The 25,987-nt window shown below is 42.8% G+C and overlaps 2 protein-coding genes across 2 annotated transcripts in view; both read left to right on the forward strand.

Moving 5' to 3' along the window:
- PDZK1IP1 (PDZK1 interacting protein 1) overlaps positions 1-25,987 on the forward strand; it is a 355,951-nt gene that overhangs the window by 88,183 nt on the left and 241,781 nt on the right. The window lies entirely within an intron of this gene.
- Positions 35-23,268, forward strand: LOC134407399 (cytochrome P450 4A4-like). Its single transcript, XM_063139165.1, has 12 exons — positions 35-337; positions 2,789-2,930; positions 4,847-4,891; positions 6,523-6,650; positions 7,127-7,257; positions 7,358-7,512; positions 9,526-9,632; positions 11,695-11,885; positions 14,293-14,426; positions 16,422-16,486; positions 17,732-17,814; positions 20,360-23,268. The coding sequence occupies exons 1-12, from the start codon at positions 152-154 to the stop codon at positions 20,526-20,528; spliced, it is 1,536 nt and encodes a 511-aa protein (XP_062995235.1). The 5' UTR covers positions 35-151; the 3' UTR covers positions 20,529-23,268.

Genomic DNA, 25,987 nt, shown 5'->3' on the forward strand with positions numbered 1-25,987 from the left:
TAAACAGAGCATTCCAGTACAGAATGTTAGGTAAGAAGGAGGTGTGAGAGGCATGCCGCTGGGTATTGATTGCTGAAACTCTAACCACACCAGACACCCCACAAAAACCCCACACAAACACTCTTGGGAAGGGCTCAGAACCTGCAGCACCATGCCTTCCATGCAGGAGAGAATAGTGACTACTTTCCCAGATCTTTTACACCTGTTTATTGGATTCATCTTCGCGTGTGGGCTACTGAAAGCCATTCAGTTGTACTGGAAGAAGAAGAAGCTCCACAAGATCTTCAAGAGTTTCCCAGGCCCTCCAGGTCACTGGCTTCATGGAAACAACAGAGAGGTAAGGATGGTGACTTGGGAGAAGGAAAAGGGGGAGCATTAAATCCCTGCCATTAGGAGCAAGAATCAACGGCGTCAGATCCAAAACATGGCAGGACCACTGCCTGTTTGGTGTTTCTTTCGCTCCTCATCCTGGATGACAAGCTTCACCTGCCAAAATCTCCTCTTCTGCACAGGCATGTGTGCTATCTCTGGTATCCAAGGCCGTAAGCTTGTGAGCAACTTGGGTGGCAGTGTGCTTTTGCACCATGTCCTGCTTGTGTGAACAGAGTGCTGGACTAGATGGACCCTTGGTCTGATCCAGTATGGCACTTCTTACATTGGATACAGTGGTCCTGTCCTCTCTGCATGTGGAATATTCTGGAATTATTTTAGGGCACCCCTGTCCCAGTTGGGTTAAAAAGCAGGGGAACCGCAATTCAGAAAGCAGGAGTCAGGTGTGTCAAAATGATAATGGAATGACTAAGAGGTGAATTCCGTTGTCATGCACCAACCTCATTTCATTACATTCACTGAAAGGAGATTTGCTTTGTCATCTGTTCCCCTGGCCTTCTGTTTCTGAAGTGTGTTTGGTCTCCCATATATATGTTGGATTGACCTTCAGGAGACATTGGGTGGATTGATTTCTTATTTAAAAAAATAAAGAGAAAAGCTTTTTCACAAATATTACCACAGAGTAACAGCATAATTAAACAAAATGCAAACAGGAAAGAAGCAGAATGTTAACTGAGCCTGGGGGTGGGGGTGGGAGAAGGAGGCCATAATCAGCACCACCCACAGGTGGCCATTACAATGTCTATTTCCGCTGCGGCAAAGCAGGTACTTCTGATTAAACTAGCAGGAGTTTCGTACCCTTCTGGCCCAGGTTATGAATTGGGAGGGTGGCTGCATGTTCAACGGTTTGCTTTCCCCCATGGGGGATGATGGGGAATACATAAAGCAACCCCAGCCGAGGACCCTGCTTCACCCTCACTGCTTCACTTTCACCCTCCATCCGGGAAGCATCCTGGGCCGGATCTACGCTACTGCTTTAAAGCGCTTTAAAACAGTTATAAAGTGCTTTAACTGCTTTAAAGTGCTATAAAACTGTTATAAAGCGCTTTAAAGCAATAGTGTAGATCCGGCCCTGGACATGAAGCACCTACTGGAGCTCCAGCCAGTGCTTCATATTGGAGAATGATGACATCAGGGCATGGCCCCTGGGGATGCCAGAGAAATCCAAGTCAGACTAAAATGAGTTCAGATTTCTAAGAATGTACAGCAGACCCACCTCTCCAATCTGCCTGGTGTCTTCCAGGAGGGTGTTTTTTTGTTTGTTTGATTTAACTTTCCTGAAATTTACAGATTTATTCACTGGAAATATACACGTTTCTGCTGAGACATATGCCATGATGGAAAATATACACCAGGAATAGTTGAATGGAATGGGGGACCAAATGCTAAGTGTTACATGCTAACATTAATTATGTAAATTGTTGCTAAGTTCCTTACAGAATTATTTACGTATTTTTCTGCATAATGGGAAAAAATCAAATCCATCTGTGAACAGATGCTGGAAGGAATGACACTGCACAATCCAGATTTGCGACGCTGCACAGGACAGATTTCACAAGCAGCCACTCGCCCCACCCCCCGGCACCATTTGACTCACGGAGGGCTGGGCAGAGGGCATCTGGTCTCATTTCAACCCCATCCCCATCCCCTGCCATGTGACAAATTTCCCCAATGCTTGTTGATTATTAATCTGTGTTCTTTGCTAATTCTGTATATTTGCTCATGTTTCCCTCATGTTTCCCTCAGTCTTCCTATGTTCTTGGTTCATGGCCCTCCTAATTTTATAGTCTTTTTATTTCTATTTTATTCATTAAAATACAATAGTAATTTTATGCAGAAGCAACTTTTCTTCTTTAACCATTTATTTTCAGAAACTGCAAGACCTTGACTTTCAAAATGTCCAATCCTTCCTGCCTTCTTTTATTTGAATATATCCAGTATTTCTGCTATTTTTAAACCCTGGCAAGATATGACAGTAGTGAAAACTGTTTGGGCCCAGGACACACTCCATATACAGTTTTCAAACCATTTTCAAAGTGTTATATCCTTTGGTGTGACCACCCTTCCACACTGGCTCTTACTACTTTTAGTAATGGTGCCTCTACTTTTCTTTAACAAGGCACCACTTGGGAAAGGACAGGCATGATATAATTGTGAAGAATCATGAAGTTGTATTTTATATCAAATGAGGTCTATCATACTCACAAAGTTCTTTATGGACTACAATTCTTGAACACCATTCTTATATTCCATGTGGGCACCTTCTTGCAAAACCATATGCCCAGAAAAAGGTCAATGAACCAGCTTTTTATTGTGGTGTGGGGTTGGGGCAGAACTTTTCCACACATCAGGAAGTGATTTCAAGAATGTTGTCTCCTTCTACTCTCTTTCACGGTAGGCCAGTCGAGGACAAGAATTAGGCAAGGTCTTGGAATGGGCAGAAAAATACCCCTATGCCTACCCTAGATGGTTGGGTGGCTTTATGGTTTCTTTACTAGTCACCCATCCAGACTACGCCAAAGCTGTGTTTGGTCGTGGAGGTAAGCCTGTTACATATCTATGAGTATTTCCTTATTGATACTGTCTTAGCACAAGTGCTGATTCCTTTAATGGTAGAAGGGGGAGGGGATTATGGCTATAACTGTCTAGTTTTGTGTGTGTTTGTTTGTTTGTTGGTTGGTTGAGAGAAGCCTGGCCCGTCACTGAGACCAGTTAAACTTGCATTTCTCTTAGATTTTTCTGTGAAGCTTTCCCCACCTTTAATTAGTACTTTGTCCACCTCCACCCAACCCCAAATCCACACTTTTTCCAGTCAATGACACCCGGTATCGGGCATTGTGGAGGATGCAAAATTGGGGGGGGGGGGTAGGCATGCTGCCAGCACAGTTGCTCCTGTTGCCATATGCCATGGCAGAGCAAAAACAAACAAACGAAAGTCTTAGGTAGAAAGAAAGAAACTGTGCTACAACCCTTGCCAGTGGTGAACCCTCCTGCAAGACACTGCTGGGAGAATTTCTGCTCTTCATTGAAATTGTGTAGAGAATTTTCAGGGGCCATTTGCACACACAGTTCTAACTGTAGCTGCTTTTATGTTGATGTACCCTTTCAAAAGGAAGTGCAAACATTGCTACAGTTTGCCCAATGGCTTCTCTGGCTCCTGCTGTCTTTAAATGGCTTCTCCTCACAGAGGAGTACTTATTCCTAAGCCCCAAATCATGAGGCTTCTCCAGTCTCCTGTCTGCCCCTCAACCACCTCTGAGGCTTTAATGGTAGCAAGGAGCATGTGCAACTTTGGGTGCAAGTTTGTTTATATTTGGTTGGGCCTGCTGAGGCATTGAGCATACATAAACCACCACCACATCTGACTCCTCACAATGAGCTCCTTCAGCTGGAGGGGAATCACGTTCCCTTACTGTGGCTCTGCTTCCTGAGCCTCTTCCACTCCTGCAACAAGCTGTAATTACATGAGGAAGAGAACAGCGACCACATGGCTTGTACAGCCTCACTGTGATTTAATGGGATAGTGCCATCTAATGGGCATTTTATACCACAATTTCTCCTGCACATGGCAGGAAATACTGATAAATACCAACGTTTTCCAGAAGAGTCAGGTTTTCTGAGCCTTTTTTTTTTACATCGCTAAAACTGGGAAATGGAGTGGAGTTGCACAGGAGGATCACTGTGTCAGCAAAATGACCAGTGAACATTCGTGAGTGGCCAGTCATGAGTGTGCTATTTAAAGAAGCTCTTAATCATTATACGGAGAGTCTTCATTGGCTACTTCCCACAGAACTGTTTTCAAAATTCCTTCTCATACATTACTTTTGTTTTCTTCCTTGCAATTTGCTCATTTGTGCCCCCCTCATTTTTTAATTGGATGGTGTTGCAAGCATCATATATTGCCAAGAGAGAGAGAAGGAAAGAAAGAAAATGATTACTACTTAATACTCTGAAGTGCCAATACTGGTGTACTAGACAGTAGACACTGGACCAGAGATGGGCAGACTTCAGGCTTGTGAGACCTAATTTGTTTCTGACCAGATACACCAACTGGAGTCTGGTGCAAAAGATATGTAACTGGAATGGGAAAAAACTGAGCCCAGGAATTGTTGGAGAACTGAATGGAGCTCATAGTCCTTCCACTCAAAAATCCATTACTTGTAACTCTGTGCTTTTTTTCATTTTAGCAGTATAATTTAAGATGGGGAAATAATTTTGTTGCTGCTATTGTTAAACAACTGAGATCCGGAAATACTTGCCAAGCTACTGCCAAGTGCAAACCAGCAGTGAGGGGTTAAAGAGGCCCTCAGGGTCTGAGCGTAAGCCTCCCTCTAGCTCAGCCCAAGCCAGACAGCCATGAGACCACTACAGTACAACAGGGTGTGGCTTACCTTTGACTGTATCACTGAGGGGTTGTTGTTGTTGTTTTAAGAATCTTTTCAATTATACTTTTCAGACCCCAAGTCTATGTCCACCTATAGTTTCTTGGTCCCCTGGATTGGTAAGTAGAAAGATGAATTAGCCACTTTTCCCGTCACACATGAGAGTTTGGGTGATTCCAGACAGAGGGCTCCTAGTGCGAACAATTAAAAAGCTTTGTGCTGCTGTTCCACCTTTTCCTCCTTAAAGGCTTTCTTTCTGGTAAGAAAAGAAAGACAGACGACGCAGTGAGAGGGCTATGAAAGTTGTTTTGTCTGGACTTTCTGTAAAATTCAATGGATGAGGCAGTGCAATTGCCTGTAACATATCAGACCAATTCTGACCCTCTTGCATTGGCTGCTTATACGTTTCTGAGCCTGATTCAAGGTGCTGGTTTTAACCTATAAAGCCTTACACAGCTCAGAACTGCAAAACCTGACGGAATGCCACTCCTGACCTGAATATACCCAGTCACTATGATCAACATCTGGGCCTTCTTCCAAGTGCCTCCTCCAAGGGAGGCCCGGAAGGTGGCCACAGTGGAGAGGGCCTTCTCATTGGTGGCCCCTAACTTTAGCTGAGCTCCCCACTGAGGCTTGTCTGGAGCCAGATTTGAAGAAACTTAGATTTAAAACAAACAAATGAAAAACAATATATTCCAGCCCAAAGTATGCATTTTAAAGTCCCACTGATTTCAACAGAAGTATTGAGCACATGGTTTATTTTCTAATGCGACCCAACCATGCTTGGCAGGATTCTGACCCAGGATTTTAGTCCTCATTTAATCCTTTCATAGATGTATGAAAATCTGCAGACAGAGTCTGTAAAAGCCTGTGGGAGTGGTTCTTTCCCCCACATAACAACCTGTCTCTTGTGTCAGTATTCCCATATCATAAAGTTCAATGCCCCCCACCCCTGGAATCTCTGTAAATCTCTACAAACCCTCCCCCAATCTCCCTGATTCTGAACATGCTTAAAAATCAGACTCATAAATGTAATCATGGAAACAAATCAAGCTGCGTAAACATTACACTTGTGTGTGTGTGTATTTTCAAATTTGGATTTTCAGAAACAGACATTGATCTGGTTCGCACATAATGATAGTGCATGTGTTAAACATAATGACAGCCCATGGGTTAAACAACCCAGGACAAGCAGGAAATCATAAGCATGCTGTGCCTGTCACTTCCACTTTTTACCCAGCAACCTATGATTGGCCCATTTGTTGGTTGTTGAGCATGACATGTGAACCCTGAGTGCTGGCTTGTTTAGGCCCCAGACAACCCAGCACTCTGTGTTCGCACATCACTCAACAGCGTATGAATGCCCCAATCATATTTTGTTGAATAAAAGCAGAAGTTGCAGGCAGGCAGATGAGCATGAGTGTGTGAAGCATCTCACTATGTGGCACAGAGTATGAATAACACTGATTTCTCATTCTGCTTCCAGAATAGATCATTTCTGTTATAAAATTATGAATAACATTAGATCTTCAGTTCAGGTCTTTGTCTATCTATCTATTTCTCCAGCTTCTTGGCCCTGCACTATCCTTTCCCAGTGGCCTCCTCTCCCCTGACAGGGTAATCTGTTCTGGGCATATACATATATATTAACAAATGCTCATATTAGGAATGAGTCCCCACCCCCAAATCCTGTGCCCCTTTGAGTGGGTTATGAAATAAATCATCAAATAAATAATGTTTGTGCCCACAGGAAAAGGGCTTTTGGTCCTACATGGACCAAAGTGGTTTCAGCACCGCCGACTGTTAACCCCAGGATTCCACTATGACATTTTGAAACCTTATATAGCACTGATTGCAGATTCAACCAAAGTGATGCTGGTAAGTAATGCTGATGTTGTTGCTGCAATTGTTATTTCTCTCACTGGTAAATATTACACCTGAATTTGAACGTCAGAGTCAACCTTCCACAACCGGGTGCCCTCCAGATGTGTTGGACTACAAAACCCATCATCCCCAGATAGTAGTGCAACATATCTGGAGAGTACCCGCTTGAAGAGGACTGGTCAAGGTAATGATATAACTTGTCATTTCAATCTGGACTGAGAGGAAAATGTTTAGCAAGAAGCGCCCCCCATCTTCCCATCTAGCCTCTTTCTCCACATACACAAACAGAAAATTCACATGATCCACTGATGTAGTTATTAGCCATAACAGTTGTTATTTGTCACTTGATCAACTTATCTCCAACTGAAGTGTTCAAGTGATAGGAAAGCTGTGGCTTGGGATAGCTATGCCCTTCAACCAGGCTAGTCTGAGTCTAAAATGTGTGAATTCTGCTTTGTTTCCTGTGCTAGGATAAATGGGAGAAGCTGATTGGTGAGGATGCTGTAAAGTCTCTGGAGATGTTTGAACATATCAGCTTGATGACTCTGGACAGCATCATGAAATGTGCATTCAGTTCCCAGAGCAGCACCCAGTCTAACAGGTATGTTGTCCAAAGTGTTTCTTTTAGCAATACCCATTTTCATTTAAGTGAAAGGGATTATTCTTGTTATTATTAATATTTTGCATGCCTTTTCTTTCAGAGATTTAGATTCTTACATCAAAGCTGTTTATGACCTGACCTATCTGACATCTTGGAGAGTCCGTAACGTCTTCTATCAGAATGATCTAATTTTTCGATGCAGTTCAGTTGGGCGTCGTTTCCTGGAAGCCTGCAGATTGGCCCACCAACATACAGGCAACGTCCCACATTCAATTCTGTCCCAACCCCCCACTTCATTGATATGAAATGGAAATGTTTGAAATATTTCTTTCTCTAGCCCTTTGGGAAGACATTCAAAAAAAGTTATCCTGTTAGTCTATAGTGAGGAGAGTGAGAGAGAGAGATTACATAATCACCTGGAGAGTAAAAATTAGGTTGGATCCAGATTGGCTGCTCCATTCACAGAATGCCTCCTTCCATTCACAGAACCTTCTGAGACCCGGTAGAAGCTTCCCACTTGGAGGAGGGGGGGAACCACATTTTTTTTCCAATTCTCCCTTCCCCCCTCTAATCCCCCACACAGCCATTCATGCTGCTCTGACAGGCCTTAGCTAGACCTAAGGTTTATCCTGGGATCATTAATTTTTGTGAACCGCCCAGAGAGCTTCGGCTATTGGGCGGTATAAAAATGTAATAAATAAATAAATAAATAAATAAATAAAATCATCCCGGGGTCATCCCTGCCTGCTCCTGGGATCCCCTGTGTGTCATTTACATGAACAGGGATGACCCCAGGATGATCCTGGGATAAACCTTAGGTCTAGCTAAGGCCAAAGTTCCCTCAACCTTCTAGATAAGATTGTCAGCAGGTATGAGGGACTGCAGGAAGAAGGAGAGATCTACAAAAATTGCATTCCGTTTTTGCATATCTTCATCAACCATGATTCAACCCATTGTATTAATTGGATGTTGGAGGGGGAAGGGGGATCCCATGTCAATGGGGTGGTGAATCTGCTCCGGGTTTCAGTCAGAACCAGTCAGAACTCTAAAGCGGTTCTAAAGTTGTGGGGGGGGGGGACAAGTTTCAGAAGTCTCACTGAACAAGTGGAGCTAAATGATTTTGTTGTTCAGCCTAGGTTCTTGAGAATGGTCATCACCATCCTGTGAGAAATCCCAGAAGTTACCAACTTCTTAGTTTAACATGATTGATGGCTCATTACAGTTCCATTTCTAGGTTCTCTCTGAGTATGCCCATGTCACCCTTCTTCATGCTTCTGTTACTGCTGCCCGTGTACTTACCTCTCTAGTTGGAACTAATTGGTGCCAGCTATTAGAGAGAGAAGACAAGACATCTTGAGTTTACTGCTCCTTCTCCTCACATCTCTCAATTCTCACTTGCTCACTTAGAGAGGTAACTGAACAGACAGCAACAACAAAGAGGAGGAGAAGCAGGCCAGGAGATTCCAATGTAATGGGCCCTCTAGTGGTCATGGCAAATGCCTGAAGATGCCGACCAAGACCATTGCCACAGGCCCTGGGTCACTGCATATTTCTTGCCAGCTTCATCCCAAGTACCTGCTTCCCTCGGATTATCCCCATAGCGCTAAGCTTTTGCAGTTGTTGTTTTTGCTATCGGGCAACAGCGATCCTTTGCATACCAGGAAGTGAGTTTAAGGGGGGAAATGTAAAAAATCATTAAAAAATCAACAGATGACCCAATTCAATTCAAATTTAGTATGCTTAAAGCTCTCCCTAATATCTATTACTGTGCCAATTTTGGTGTCTTTATCTTTAAAGCTTATGCAGATGTAAGCATTTCTTTAAAATCCTGCTCCTGTGCCCCAGCAGTGGCTTGGAAGATACGCTTAAAAAGTAGGGACTAAATATGGTGAATCTTTTTGCTTTATTGCACAATTAAGGCAGGATGCATGGAAGTACTTCACTATCAAAGCAGATTATAAGGTGGAAAACTTCTGAGTCCTTTGCATGCAATTCATAGTGATTGCACAGTATAACGCTGGTGTGATAAAGCTCTATGTGGCTTCTGACATATCTGGAGCCAGAAGCTATTGGATACACGAGACTGCGCTACAAGAATCAGTGTTCCACTTTCTCCTCCTCCTTATTGCTGCTATGCTATAAAAAAGCCCTAGCACTTTGCCAAAAGCCATATTCCTGATTTTTGCTGGATAGTGCAACTGCTTCATCTGACTGTCCTTGTAGATTGCTAAAGCCTCAATGACTTAATTTCCTTAACATTCATCACAGAAAAAGTAATAGAAGAAAGAAAGAAATCATTCAAGGGGGAAGCAGAACTTGAAAAAATTAGAAAGAAACGGTACTTGGATTTTCTGGATATTCTTCTTTGTGCCAAGGTAGGAAACTTCAACTTTAATGCCATGCGACATTGACATTAGCTATCCGACAATAGAGTCATTCGTATTTTGTATGAAGTACAGCCTATATCAGTGTGCAATTACAATCCGCCCCGCACACTCAGGTCTTCTGGGAAGAGTTCACTCCAGTCAGCCACAACTAGGCTGACAACTGTTACCCAGAGGACCTTTTCTTCTGCAGCCCCCAGACTGTGGAATGGCCTGCTGGAGGAGATTCGTCAGCTTAAAGCTCTCTCTCAGTTTAAGACAGCCGTAAAGACTAGTCTCTTCCAGCAGGCCTACCCAGATGAATTTTAAAGCTAAGAATTTTAAGATGCTGTGATTGTTATTTTAATATTGTATTGGTTTTATATGCTTTTAACTAATTTTATATATATATTTATAAAATATATATATTATATTTTATTTAGTGTTGTTCCCCGCCTCGATCCAGAGGGAGAGGCGGGTAATAAATAATTTTTTTATTATTATTATTATTATTATTATTATTATTATTATTATTATTATTATTATTCAAGGATGGTTCTGAATTTCTCTTCCTACCCAGTTTCTTTTTATATTTTGAAGTTTCAAATAACCTGGTCTTGTTTCCAAAGTGGAGCCAATGCCTTAGTAATTTTCCATGGTACCATTTTTCCGGTTTTGTGTACAGAACTGTGCAAATCATGCACCATCCTCTTATTGTGCTTTTTATATTGTATTTTGTATTTGTATTTTTAACTTATTGGTTGTTTTATGATGGTTTTAATTTTTGTGACCCGCCCAGAGAGCTTCGGCTATTGGGCGGTATAAAAATGCAATAAATAAATAAATAAATAAATAAATTTCTTCCTCCCACCCCCAATTTAGAAACAGCTGCATAAGGAGAAACTGCTGCTTCTGTCACACAATTGCCGCAGTGTAGATTTATGTGGATACCACAAGCACTTAGGCAGAGCCAATTGCATGGGTCTTTTCTACCTAACTGGCATTTCACTGGAAGGGAAGGTTCCAATCAGATGGCAAAGATCCGTGCTATCGGCCCTACCAACACGGTTGTGATACTTACTCGCTATGGTTGTTTGGGGTATTGCCCTAGAGAACTGGCCCCCACTAGCTCAATGTGCATGGGAAGAACTCGATAGACACCCTGTCATCTGAACATTTCTTTCTCTCATCCTCTTGGTTTCAGATCACATACTCAGGTAGCAGCTCAGTTCTCAAAATGATAATGACGATTCCAGTCTTCCAAGAAATATGCGCCATTCCACCACTGAATGCATGCTGTTAACACCAGTCAAGTTTTGGGAGGCTTAAGGACAGGCAGGCCTCCATCGCTTTATCTTCTTCTCTCTCATTAGCCCCTTCCCGAGATTAGTTTGTTCCCAGTTGCCATGCTGCCTTGGCACCTGTGGTCCCATTCTTCCAAAAAGACTGGGAAAGTTGGAACTGTTGGCAAGTTAAATGGTTTGAATAGCCGGAAGTTGAGTTCACATGCACAACAGAACTTGGACACAGAAGGCAACGTTCTACAGAATTTTTACTTTGTCGTGTTATGTCAAGATGACCAGGGTTTATTGGTGTTTCTCTTCTGTTTCTTGAAAAAGGAAGATATCTACAATAAGAAATAACTCATCCTGAGCTGTAAAGCTAATGAGAAATTTTTAATCCCAGCTACAATCCCTACTTGTTTTTTTGTTGTTGTTTTGCTTTTTAGGATCTAACAAGTGAGAGCAATAGTTCTGGCTTTTAAACAGTGGAACAGGCCAAGTGACATCGGAAGAGTTTATAGAAACAGTGTCTGAGCTTAATAGGAAAGGAGTTTTGTGGGTAAAGTGTGTTGAACTTTGCCACCCCTGATCAATGGCTATTCTTCCCAGGCACTTTTCTTTTCAACTTGTGTCTTTGGTCTGCCGTGATTAAGAAATGATAAGTAAATTAGGGATATATATATATATATATATATATATATATATATATATATATATATATATATCTTTCCCATGTTTAGAGATGAAAATCTTTTCATCTCTAAACAGCACTAATCTCCTTGTTTTGTCAGGATGAAAATGGAGTTGGGTTATCTGATGAAGATCTGCGTGCAGAGGTGGACACATTCATGTTTGAAGGCCATGACACCACAGCCAGTGGGCTCTCCTGGACCCTATATGCAATGGCTCAGAATCCAGAGCACCAGCAGCGATGCAGGGAGGAGATAATGCACACCCTGGGGGATCGAGACACAGTGCAGTGGTGAGAGTTTTAACTAAGTGACTTTGTACAATGGCCTTTTCTTTAGTTTTATGGAATTCTTTAAGGGAAAGGATGCCTGTCAAGATGGAGAACAGTCATTCCAGCACTGACCCTGCAGGACAGCTCACTGCCAATGCACCACCTGCCTGTTTTACTCTCTTTCTGCCACCACTCACCCCTCATTAACCAAAATTGAGGAGGTGGGGAGTGAGTTTGCTCCTGGCTCTCAAGGTGTTTACTTTGGATCAAGAAGGCAAACAACAAAACTCCCAGTGTCTGCTGTCCAAGCAATTAACCTGTTTCCCTTCTCACACTCCATAACAATAAATAAAGCATAGTCCAAATGGTCTAGGCAGCATAGATGGAATGAACTGATTCTTGAAGGTGTAATTAGGACAAGAGTTCAGTCCCAAAGTTCATTTGGATTATGTTTATTTGAATAAAAGAGGATAATGGCTAAAAGCAGTGAGTACTTACAATAACACAAGAAAATTCCTCTATCTATACCTATACTGGGTAATCTATCAGACCAAATAGAAGTGTCACAGGGTCCTGGTTTAGGCATTCAGAGAAGCCTCTTAAAGTCCAAGATGGATAAAAAGAGACAACCCAAGCTGGGTACTTTGCTGTAGTTTATGCTGTTTAATCGGGTGGCCATGACAGAGCTATGAAGCAATTGAGCAGTGACCAGTATACAGAGGCTGTTCAAGGAAAAGGACAATCAGTGCTGGAGTGTAACTTAGAAAAGTGAGAATTGGAAAGGATGTGACTAATCCTTTCCTGTCAGACTACCTTGTGTAGCTGAAGGAGATTTTGACTGGGACGTGATTAGAAGGGGTGTACCAGCCATATGAAAAGGTTAGAAATGCCAGGGTTGTCAGCTTCAGTCTTTGTGACAATAGTACCCATTTTCTAATTCTAGAATATCAGTAATAGGGCAGTCACAGAGGCTATTTGCATCATTTCCCATTTTCTCCTTTCCCCCATGCATATACTAGCAGTGATCCCTAACCGATTTCCTTTTATACAGCACAAAATTCTAAGTATGTGGTGATTATTACATTTTCCTGTGCTTCCATTGATCCAGTTTCTATAAGGAGAATCTGCTGTACAACTCGGTGATCCTGCTGATGTTTACTTCATCTTTTCCCCACTCCCTACCATAGCAAGCTTTTTAGGAGAAAGTATTCATGTTGGAAATAAATTACATCATAGACTTTTATCTTATACTCTGATAAAACCACAAGGTTATGTGCTTGAAATATAGGGTTGTATCCAGGGGAAGTCATTCACACTTTTGGGTCAATGGGACAAGTTGTCAGGACTAATGTAGGTCCCACTTTTTCTTTTCTTTTTTAAAGGACTACATTCGATTAACTTCCTCTGGATTCAACCCACAATTTTCAAAACATTTTGAGACCTATTCTGCTTTCTTTAAAATAAAATACTATATATCCTTGTGGGCTTTTCTGGTACCTCTGTTTTGTCTGATCTGTTTTGTCTTATGCCTGACGGTCAGCGACCTTAGGGGAAGGTGCACATTTTAAATAGAAGTGGTGTAGTTTAATGTTGGCAGCTGAAGTGAAGGGAGGGATTACCAGTGGTGAGGGGTGATTCTCCACATCTGGGGATAGGGGTGGCTTTGCCCTACTGTACAGCGCCCCCCTCCCACTCACCACAGTCCTCTTCAGATTGAAACTGAACATTTATTTGTTACATTTTTATACTGCCCAATAGCTGAGGCTCTCTGGGCAGTTCACAATTAAAACCATTAATACAAGTCAGATCATAATATAAACTATGAAAGTTTTTTTTTTAAAAAAAAACATATAAAAGCAAATTAAGTTGCAGCTCAGGGAAAGCCCATGTAAAAGGATATGTTTTCTGGAAGCATTGAAAGGATGTTACACTTTCCACCACCTGAATTGCATGAGGGAGGATTTCCAGATGGTGGTGCCACTACAGAGAAGACCCACCATCAAAGTTCTTCATGGCGACATTCTGTTCATTTTGGAATGACCAGCAGGACCTCATTTGAAGATCTTAAATGTATATAAGGGAAGGCAGTCACTAGGTATCCTGGTCTCAAGTTGTTTAGGGTTCATAGGATAATAACATCATAGGATAATAACCTAAGAACCCTAAACAATGTATCCTATGGCAGAGGTTAGTCCATGCATTATTGCTACTCCTTTGCATGTTCCGTACCTATGGGTACCAAATGCCTGAATAGGGCTTAGATCCTATGGACATCAGCTCCATCACAGCGGTGGTATCACAGGAAGAAGAACCAAAGTGTACAATATATTTCACATGCGATATGCCCTATTTTATGTCCACATGCTGGTAGTTGTTATCACCGTGGAGAAAGGAGTTGCTTAAACATGGTTTAATTTGATTCTTTCAGGGATGACCTGGGAAAGATTCCTTACACCACTATGTGTATTAAGGAGAGTCTACGTCTTCACCCTCCAGTTCCTGCAGTTTCCCGGCAGCTTAGCAAATCCATAACCTTTTGTGATGGACGCACCTTGCCTGAAGGTTAGTTCAGATTGGCCCTTTCCTGCGGTCTATGGTCTATCTTTTAGCTCATACAATCTTTGTGGCATAACGCAGCCAAGGCAAAGCACTTCTAACTGTTTCCATTGAAATCAATGAGATGTAAAAGAGTTGAACCTTGGATGCATTGGGCCCTTACACAAAGCTTCCAAAGTCACCCAGTTTATAAAACTGGCTGAAATTCTAAGTGCCACTATAATTCAAAATCACATTCTAGATTGGAATAATACTATGTAACTTTTCATTTACAACTTCTAAAGTACATTTTTTAATTGCAGAGAGATTTGAAATTCATGTATTTGAGCATTCTGTGTGTGTTACATTTCTGAAATGAAGATTCAAAGTACACACTTACCCATTACTATGGGGACTCTTTCTAAACAAGCCCACACCACAACCTTTATGCTGTTTGCTGTTTAGTCATCTTCACGAAGCACATAGAGTGATGCATGATGATTATGAACAGGCTGGAATGCAATGAATACTTAAAATGTCATCATAGGGATCCCATTCTATGTTTTCAAAGAACAGGCAAAAAACCAAACAGGTGGGGCAGGATGAACATAAAAACTAGAACATTGCTAGAATATTTTCATTAAAACCAACAGCAATATTTTCAGTTCAGCATATGCAAATCATGAAATGAGGATGAGAGTTACCATCAAACTCTTAAGGGAGTGTGCGTGTAACCATTTTACATTCTGCAGAATTGGTAGAACAATGTGATGACGAAGAAGCAGCAGGTGTGTGCGTGCGTGTGTTTTCTTAAAGCTGCTTCTGATGGTTGCAGTTCAAAAGCTCATTTTCCTGAAGATGCATTTATTTAGTTCATCAGGAAACATCACTACTGTTTTGCAGAATCATGAGAAGTGTGTATTATTCACTGATTCACACCTCAACTTGGTCTTGGTCACTGCTGGGTGGACTCCATAAGGAAGGGGTTAACTTCTCTCCTCTGAAGAGTCCATCCTTCACTGGAGGCAACTTTACGTTGCTACATTCCTCCTTCTAATCCCACTCCCATAACCTTCACAGAATCGCAAGTTTAGGACACACTGAATCCCAAAACACAGGGAAGCCCCCATAATTAGAAAAGCCATCATAAAACAACTTTGCAAAAATCCATTTTTATGGGAAGAAAATCCAGGACTGATACTGATTAGGGGCTGTGTCACACCCGTGTATGAGATGCAGTAGCACTACAGTAAATTCCCTGTGTCAATTGGGCCCTAGTTGTTAAACTTCTACTTAGCACAAATTATTTTGGCCCTATTGCTTTTGTATTGATCCTAAGGAGGCCAAGAGAAGGGTGGGGGAGAGAATGAGTGTTACAGTAAAAGAGATAACAGAGCATTGCGAGCTCCATCACACCAGCGATTTATCGCACAGTCGCAATGCCTGTTTTTCAGCCCAGTACTCACATGATGTCATCCATGTCCTGCACTCATTTTACAAGAGAAAGAAAAGATGAAACTGCTCCCTTCTATACTTCTCCTAACAACCCTGACAGAAATACACCTGATCAGATTGTAACATTCTAAACTAGTTCTAATTAAATCTCCCTGCAACCTGCTAGGCCTCCTGGCCTTGCAGAACTCCTATACCTGATAGGCAGATGGGCAGAGAAAGAGCAAGCACATTTACTGTTAGGCATACAAGTTGCTGCATCTCTGCTTAATATTGTCTGCTTTATATTGTCTTTCCCTAAGTGGCTTTTCAGGGGGAGAGAGCTGTTGGTGGGATGGCGTACAATCAATTTGCATATAGCATTACATTTGGTCCTTAATTAGTTATGACTAGCACGTCCCATTGATTTCAATGGAGTATAATTGCAACTCACTTTAATTCCATCAGAGTGCTCCACGCCACTGTAATCTCCCTTCAATCTCCCTTCCCTGCGTTGTTATTTTAACTATGGGATAGATCATTACAGTCCTTGGATGTTGAGAATAAACTTGCTATCACTTTATTTTGCAGGTACTCTGGTAACAATTCACATTTATTGTATCCACCGAAACCCAAGCGTGTGGCAAGACCCAGAGGTAATTTGTAAGTAGAGGCAGGTCACAGCTAGTTCGAAAATATATCCTAGCCAGTGGATTGCAGTTAGTCTGCTTGCTGTAATTAAGAGTGAACTACATACTACAGTGTAGTAATTATAATAGCTCAGCTATTGGGTATGTTGCACTTAAGGTCAAACTAAAGATGTCACTAAATACCAGTTTTGAACAGCAATAGCAGGAGTTGGCTATTCATGGGATTTCCAGAGGAATCTGACTAAGCATCATGGTAAGCAGCATGCTGGACTTGATGGACTCTTGGTCTGATCCAACAGGGCTTGTCTTACATTCATATCATAAAGCAAAAGCCTGGTATGTTCTTAGTCCTATCCCCTCATGCCAATGTTTGCTACATATTTTTTAAAGTCACATGCACACCCAGAAACCTTTTGCCCTATGGGGTAAATATATATATTTATCCATATGTTTTCCTCTGCAAGGCAAAACAACCAACCAACCAAAAAGGGGAGGGAGAGTGGTTTAAGCAAAACGACTGTATGATGAGTCCTTTCTCCTCATGCCAATTTTTAAAAACAAACAAAACAACCACTAGTATTGCAAATACAAGGTCATGGTGCCTACATGGAACATTCTGCCATGTTAAGGGGTGGTCGGTGATCGGGGGCGGGGTCATTCTGACCATTATAAAAACAAAAAAGTTTGATAAATCATTCTGAAAGTTTTAAGTACCAGAAAGATGTGTTCATTTTGCGTAGTCTGAAAATTTCAGGAAGGTTAGCAAAATGTTAAGAGAGAAAGAACAGTTTAAGAACACAAGAATTAAACTATGTGTAACTGAGAGTCACGCGTAGCTCGGCTTCACATCTGTGACATTTTTATTCTGGTGTTAACACCAGATCTGGAAATAAAATCCCTAACTCAGCCCCTCAAAACTATATTAAATGCGCATACATTTTAAAACAAGACATATTTTGCCCTTATTCCTAACCACATATAGGAAAGGGGGCTTTGCCTATGGATTGATCCCAACACCCAGGGTTACACATATGGCTTGAGCCACTGGATGGGAACCATGAACAGCACTCAACGGAGGAGTAATACTGTCAGTTTTGATAGCACTGAAATATTTTGAACACAAATGGTTTAAAGGTTTATATTGCCCAAGACTATGCAAAAGCTTTACAAAGCACAAAACGTACCTACTGTTGACACAGCAATCTGATTGCTAGAGATGCTAACAAATAGCTTTGTGTTCTCTAACTCTAGGTATTTGATCCCACAAGGTTCTCATCAGAGAAGTCCTCCCAGAGGCATTCTCATGCCTTCGTGCCTTTTGCAGCTGGGCCAAGGTGGGTATGCAATTAATTGAATAAGGTCATAATCTGATTCATCTGCATGGAGAAGGTAAGGTGAACCGACTCTGTGCAAAGCAGGCTGGAAGTAGGTGAGAGGTGGCTGAAGAGCAAGAGGAAGGGGAAGAAGGGTTGCCTCAGCCTGGCTTAGGGCCATGGCCAACACATAGGTCATATGTAGATCTGATGCAGGGATGGGCAACTTGTGGCCCTCCAGATGTTTGGCCTCTAACTGCCACTCTCCCTCACCATTGGTTAAGATGGCTTGGGCTGATGGGAGTTGTACACCAAAACACCTGGAAGGCCACGAGTTGCCTGCCTCTATCAACTTCAGTTGAGAAATGTTGTTTGAATAATCTCTAGAAGAAGACTAGGACCTTTGGTAGACCAGGCTATATCCTGGGCTGATACCCGGGATCGCCCCTGTGCATCCAGATGATGCACAGGGGATCCCGGGCTCAGGGAGGGATCAACTCTCCCTGGCCCCGGGATATAGCCCACTTTTTCCCACAGTCTCAGGCTGAGCCTGAAACCACAAGTGTGAAGCCTGTTCCGCGGCTTTTCCCGGCTCCGCGCAATTACTCGCGCGTAGCTGGGAGAAGCTGCGCAAGGGGCACAGTGCTCCCCAGGAGCTCTGTGCCCATCGGGGGCAGGGTGGGGGGAGCGGGGAAACTGTTTTTTTTTTAAAAAAAAAGCTTACCTGGGTGCACGAGCATTCGTGCGCATCCTCCCTTTAAACAATAAAAAAAATGGTGGGCGCGACGGCTCTCTTTGTGAGCTCATCGTGCCTGACATATAGACTAGCGTGACAGCCCGTGATAGTTGTATCACGGGCTCTCCCCTCCTCCGTCATGCTTTTTAAGGTAGGTCTAGCAAAGGCCTAAGTCTACAATTGCATTCACTGTAGCAAGCTTAGGGCAAAAGAGAGGTTGCTAGGAGTCAAGAAGCCACTAGTACTTATATTTAGGTCTGATCTCTTTCACCACCACTGAAATACCATCTACCACCACATAGTCTTCTATTGGCCTACAGAGGAACTGCATCCACTTATTCAAGATACATCAGCTCTGCAAGATGTCAATTTGCATGGTAAACAGGGATAATTGCAGAGCTAGAATGGGATGTACACTACCTGTATCAGCCAGAGGTGAGATGTTGGCATAGCTTTTCCAACATTATGTTGTACAAACTTGTCCAGAGAGAAGTGCCATCACTAAAGTACCACAACAAAACAAAATTCTCCAAAAGGTGTCCCCAAATCCGCCTCTTATATGACTTAGTTTAACGTAGAGGCCAATTCATGTTTTGAAAATTAAAAAGAGTTGAGTTTGAAAGTTGTGCCATGTGTGCACAATTTGTGGTCTGATTGTTTTCAGCCCTGAGAGATATCCAGAGGGCCCCAAAAGGACTGTATATCACATACCTTGTTTATAGGCCTTGTCATGGGCACCTCCTTGCTTAAAAGAAAACTGGGCATTTGGGGAACTGTATATACCTCAGACACTTAGGCCTTAGCTAGACCAGCCTTTATCCTGGGATGAACCCCGGGATTGTCCCTGTACATCCAGATGACGCACAGGGGATCCCGGGATCAGGGAGGGATCATCCCTCCCTGGTGCTGGGATACAGCCCTACACTTTGGGCCCGCTTTTTCCGCGGAAGGTGTGGCTCGTTGCCGCATAGCTGGGAGCCGCACACCGGGTGCAGCGTTCCTCAGGAGCGCTGCACCCATCAGGGCTGGGGGAAGCGGGGAAATCCATTTTAAAAAAAACAAAACAAAAACCCATTTACTTTATGTCGTTCGAGTGCTCATGCGCTGCCGACCCTTGAAATTTTTTTTTTAAATAAAACGCCTCTCTTCTTGAGGTTATGTTTACGTGTAAACAGGGGCGAGATCTCGTGTTATTCACAATGTGAGGTCTCCCCTCCTCTCCCCTGGACTTTACAGTAGGTCTAGCTAAGGCCTGAGTCTGCCAACTATGTGATTTATTCATCCTAATTACCCACATGTTTAGTTTTTAATCAGTTTTTAATGCTTTGTGTGTGTAGGTTCTGTGTTTTAGAGTTTTAAATTTTGTATACTTGTTTTTACCTCAATTTTAGAATTTCTGTAAACCGCCCAGAGAGCCCTGGCTATGGGAGCGGTATATAAGCGTAATAAATAAATAAATAAATAAATAAATAGTTGAATAAATGACATTTCATGGAACAAGGTACGTGGTGCTCACATCAGTGCCCTCTGGACACAATAGACTACAGTTATCAGGAGGATCACAAATACAATCATGGTATAGCAGCTAGGGACCACCTCCTAAAACCAATTTACTCACCTTCTTACAATATTCTTGTCTGTTAATTCTCTCTTCCTGCCTTCCTCTCCTTATCTGTATCTCAGGCCAAGAACCTCTCCCAAACATTACCATTACTGGTAGGCCAATACAGATGAATCAGTTTCTAAGCTCGAATAAGAGGAAATTTGTATCTCTCTAAGGTCAAGCATGATTCTTAAAAACCTCTCTTGGCCTGTTCTGTCTTCCCTCAGGAATTGCATTGGACAGCAATTTGCCATGAATGAGATGAAAGTGGCTCTTGCCCAAATCCTGCTCCGGTTTGAAATCTTGCCAGATCCAGCAAAGCTTCCTATTCCAGTGTCCCAGGTCGTCCTGAAGTCCGCGAATGGAATACATCTGTTGCTAAAGAAACTCAACTGAATTAGAGTGCAATCCCATAGACAGAAGAACCCTCCTTCGATCCTATGCTCTGTCCGCCAGAGGCAGGCAGGGCGGGAGGAATGGCAGAGGCTTTTCTAACCTCCCATTCCTCCATTTTGTTGATTAGAGCTGGATCCATCCATCTCACATGCTCACCCAGGGAACAGGGGATGATGGGGTTTGTGGATGTGATGTTTGTACATCCTCTCTCTTCCCTCCCTTCCCCATCCACTGGCATTCCCCCTTTAACCCCCTCTGGCCTCCTCTGAGGACATTGTTGCATCCTTGGAAGAAAAGCTGCCCAAAGTAGTTTTCAACAGTGGGGTGCGAGGGGTATGGTGATAAAATCCCTACATGGATTTCCCCTCCTCTGGCATGTCTATGGCCTTGAGAGAGGAAATCCACTATGGTCCCTGGGACGTTCTCCCAAGGACCAGAGGATTGCTCTGATAGCATTGTTTGTTCTTAGATTGAAATGCTTTCTGTAAAACACCAAGCTCCAGGGGATTCTTTGAACCTGAGGGTTCGCCCTGCACCCCCTCCTTTGGCTATGAAAGCTCCACTTCTCTGAGAAGCAGATGTGTCAGGCACCAGCCTTGCTGTAGGGCCACTTAAGCTCACAGCTGGCTCCAGACGCTTGGTGGAGCAACATTCCAAGCCCACTTCTTGCTAGTTTGCCACCAGGCATCCAGCTTTCTTGTGTAATCTTCAGCTTCACAGTGAGCTGTTTTGGGATGGGCGAACTTACTCGGGCCCATCTCATGCAATGCTCACCAGACCCCACATGAGCTGCTGGATGGTTTGTGCATGCCCAGTGAGCAGTGTGTGGCTTCCTGGTGCTCTGCCAGCTGCTACTTTCCACAAAATGGTGGCTGAGTGATTTATGTGAATCACTGTTTTGTGCAAATGGCAGTCATAAATAGGGCCATTGATGCAAACAGGCGTAAATGGTCTAATTAGATATTTACACCTGTAATTTTGTGTAAATGGCTCTATTACAGCCATCATTTCACACAAAATGGTGACCTTTTGAGCAAAATTGCTCTGACGGAGTGGTGGGGATCCCCATGCTTGCCTGACTGAGTCAGATAAGCATGAGGGTCCATGGACTGTAATCTAGGGGGTCGAGCTGGTGAGAACCCACCCATGTCCACCCCCAAACCAGTCTCCTTTGCTGTCCCTAGAGTTGTCTGTGGTCTTGACCTTTGATGGCCATGCCTGGAGTCTTGATGTTTTTTGCCAGTGAATGCTTTGCTCTTGGTATGCTCCTGGGTTTCAACCCAGGGCAGCATATAATCATAAAGCGGGAGGAAAACTTAGAGGTCATGTAGCCCAACCTTTTGTTCATGCAGGAACTCCACTACTACAGTATCCCTGATTAGTGCCATCCAGCCTCTGCTGAAAAAGTCTATTGAAGGAAAGAGAAAACTATTCCTTCCTCCCCCCCACCACAAGTTCTATAATTCCACATCTAATATTCATTAAAATTAAGAGAAGGGTGCTCTCTGCATGGGATACAACTTTTCAGTATTTCAAGAAATAAATAAAATGTAACCAGTGTACCTTAAAGCCTTTCAACTTACACAGGCCATGATATCCCCCCACCCACCCCACCCACCCCAGATATCTATCCTAAACCTGTTGACTGTACAATCTTATTGAAAGCTTTTCTGAGTCAATAGAATCACCCAGGAACATGTGTGTGTCTGCATTCTAGACCCCTTTTTCTGAAACGAAGCCCTATTGAACCCAGTAGGTCTTACTTCTGAGTAAAAGTACATAGGATTGCACTGAAATCATGTAATATTGTAAAGGAAAACAACTAGACTGTGATGGATTATGTAGTTAGGCTGATATCAGGGAATACAAAAATCTGAATGCCAAAGAGCCTTGGAGGCCCAAGTAGTTCAGAAGGGTAATCCTATTTAGCACGGATATGAGGACAATGGACATCTGGAATAAAGGGACATCTGCCCCTTATGCTTGGAACGCTCTTCCAGAACATTTGCGAACTACAAGTTCAATCACAGTTTTTAAAGCTCAGCTAAAAACTTTTCTTTTTTCTAAAGCTTTTAGGACTTGATTTTGATCTTACTTTTATACTCTTAGTTTTACTCTATCCTGTGCCTGTTTGCTGCATTCTCTTCCCCTTCTTATTGCTTTATTATGATTCTATTAGAATGTAAGCCTATGCGGCAGGGTTTTGCTATTTACTGCTTTACTCTGTACAGCACCATGTACACTGATGGTGCTATATAAATAAATAAATAAATAAATAAATAAATAAATAATAATGTTCACCACCTCCTGAGGCATGATTGTTCCACTGTTAAACAGCTTGTACAATCAGGAACTTCTTCCTGTTAAGTCTAAACCCTTATCTTGTAATTTGAACCCACTGATTTGGGTCCTACCGTCTGGAACAACAATAACAACAATAATCCAAGACATTTGCTTCATCATCTAGTGACAGCCCAATCATATCACCTCTTAATTATTTCTTTTCCAGTCTAATGATACTCACTCTTGCCTTCCATTGACAGAAGAGCTCTGCTCATGGAAAGTGTGTCTGCCTGACTTTTGCAGATCCCCCATTCCCCACACCCTTTCAGCAAGGACCTCCAACCCTCTTCATCGCATTTTGGGGGTGGGGAATGCTGTCAGGAGGGTGGGGGGAGCCTGCTTCTGCCAGCCCAGTTGCACACATTGAAACCTGGATCCCTTTCAAGCAATAAATAAAATACTGATGAGACACACTTGTTGTCTTTGTTGTTGTTGTTGTTGATGATGATGATGTTTCAAATAGAAACTAACCTATTCTAAAAACAAGTTTTCATTCACCTAAATTAAATCTGGGGTGGGTCTTCTGATGTTTTGGTCTTCACCTTCCATCATCCCTCACCATTGGCTAGGGCTCGTGAAATTTTACATAGATTTAAATGGAAGTTGTCATGTCAGAGATCCGGGGGGGGGGGGGGGAGTTGTAAAGTCAGAGATGCAGCAGCTCAAAACCTACCACAAGCTCCAGATGGGCACTGTCTCACTGTGTTGTCAAGAAGCAGCAGTTCTTTTTAGGATTCTGAAACAATGAACATCCCAATAGGTGAAGGCCAACAAATTTATTAAGCAGAAAGAAACCAAAAGAGCACAATACTACAGGGCAACAACTGCAGCAAGAGTATAAGGCGTATGTCCCTACAGTCGCCAGTAATCCCCTCAAGATGGCCATGGATGGACTCCAGTAATGGCCTGATATGCAGCACCTTTCTCCTGGGTAGGCCTGCATTGAAATCCCAACCTCGAAATGTTCCAGGGACTCCTACAATACATACTGTTGTGCTCATACTGATTCCACCTTTATTCTGGCCTTTCTCCAATGTCTTCAAAATGTTTATGCACTCTTGCCAAGTGAAACACTTGGCAAGTGCTGCATGACCATCCTAAACACTCCCACATGTACTAAGTGGTAGACCTTGAAACCTAGCGAAGGACTATCTAAAGTAAATAATAGCCTCTTTCAAGTTGTACTTTGTTTTGCCTGACCTGACAAATAATTGTGTACTAACAAGGGAAGAAAGCCCTCCCGATCCACTTTCCCACATCATACATAATTTTAGAATCCACGAACACACAGGGTGGAGGAAACTTGTGTCCCTCCAGATGTTGTTGGGCCACAACTCCCATCATCTCTGACCATTGGTCATGCTAGCTGGGGCTGATGGGGGTTGAAATCAAGAACATTTGGAGGGCCACAGGTTCCCCATCCTTGCTCAAACATAATTTATTTATTTATTTATTTATTTATTACCTGCCTCTCCCTCTGGATCGAGGCGGGGAACAACATAGAATATAAAATATTATAAAATACATAAAACTGATTAAAACATATATAAACTAATACATTATTAAAATAACAGCCAGGGAGACATCTTCAAATTTGACTGGGTTGGCCTGCCGGAAGAGATCAGTCTTTATTGCTTTTTTATATTCAGAAAGACTATTGAGTTGGTGGATCTCTCCTGGCAGGCCATTCCACATGTCCCTCCTCTGTGGCCTTTTCTCATGGGGAAGGTGCTACAACATGTTTTCCTGCTGTCCTTTTCTGGACTGAGCAGAAGCCCACAGGGCTCCAGTACAAGGAAGCAAGGCAACAAGGCAAGACAGGCCAGAAGTTCCAACACCCAGGAGAGCTCCTAGTGAACAACTTGCTCCAACAAAATCTGAAAGACTCCACTCAGGCAGTCCCAGACTCCACTCTTTCCTACAAAATGGAAGCCTTAAAAGGGCGGACTTTGGGGCTGTAGCCTAGCAGCCCACCATCTGTTGAAGAGCTCATGCGTGGTACACTGCTGGTTTTGATGTATCGGCTCCATGGAATGTGGAGCTTGTATAAAAGGGGGCACTGAACCAGTGCTGGAGCTTGGCTTACTGGCTTAGGCATCTCAGGCTCAGTGCTGCTCAGGCCTCAGAACTTCCTTTGGGAGTTCTTCAGCCTCAGAGTCCACTGCTGGAGTCCTAGGGAGACTTCTTTTTGGTGTTAGGTGACTCTTGGCGCTGGAGTCTCCTTTTTAGAGTTAGGAAACCAAAACTACACACAGTATTCCAAAATCTGCATTGGAATTTGTTTTCATGGACTTTTTTTGGTTGTTATAGTATTGTTGTTTTCATTGTCTGCACTTCATGTGATTTTTTTTCTGGCCAAACCCAGGCTGCAGAAGCTCTGCAAAACAAGAACAAATAGGGCTTTTAGAGCTTAAAAAGTCATCTTCTTCCTTGCAGCAACATAGTGCAAGCAAGAGAAGAGCTCCAAAAGTCCAAATTGTTCTTACATGCAACAGTCTGTTACTTTGCAAAGCCTCTGCAGCCTGGGAATTCTTTCTGAATGCCTATAGGAGAGGGTTGGGTCACATGGTCTCACAGAAGTTCAAGAAGTGCTGCTGGGCTGGAGAAGCCTTTCTGTAAAGAGTGCTGGGATTGTTAAGTAATAAAAAAAAATAGGAAGATCCTAGAGATGAACCTACCACTTGAGCACCTTGCCCCAGTAAGGAGATGTTAGCAACCAGCCAAACCCCCACCTGCCTTATTGCTACCCGTTTCCTTGCAAAAGAGGCAGTCATTTTTCTGCCTGTTTCATTGGGATGTGGAGAATTTCACAGAGATTTTTTTTCAGGGTGCAGGGCTTCTGTCCTTACCTTACTGTAAGGAGGTGGCTGAGAGGTGTGTGCGCTTTCTTTTATCATTTCTCCCTTTTCTGTCCATGCACCCTTTACAGATGCTTGAGCGTCCCACGAAACCCCTAAAGGTCTTATCCAAAACTTCCTCCCTTTGGGCTTTCCAGTTCGGTTGCTTGGTGAGTGCCTGAAAGCTGGGAGAGGCATTTTTATTTTTGCATTGTTGTTAAGTCTTTTAAACAACAACAACAACAAGTCCTTGCTCAGCTTTCAGGCACTCAGCAGGCA

Source organism: Elgaria multicarinata, chromosome 1 (genome assembly GCF_023053635.1).
Source record: "Elgaria multicarinata webbii isolate HBS135686 ecotype San Diego chromosome 1, rElgMul1.1.pri, whole genome shotgun sequence".
Lineage (NCBI taxonomy): Eukaryota > Metazoa > Chordata > Lepidosauria > Squamata > Anguidae > Elgaria > Elgaria multicarinata.

What these genes read in the sequence shown, in the direction of transcription:
- LOC134407399 (XM_063139165.1), top strand. Translation starts at nt 152, where the DNA reads ATGCCTTCCATGCAGGAGAGAATAGTGACTACTTTCCCAGATCTTTTA. An exon ending in ATTCAACCAAAGTGATGCTG is followed by an intron (nt 6,651 to 7,126) that starts GTAAGTAATGCT and finishes TTCCTGTGCTAG; the next exon opens with GATAAATGGGAGAAGCTGAT. An exon ending in TGGACGCACCTTGCCTGAAG is followed by an intron (nt 14,427 to 16,421) that starts GTTAGTTCAGAT and finishes TTTATTTTGCAG; the next exon opens with GTACTCTGGTAACAATTCAC.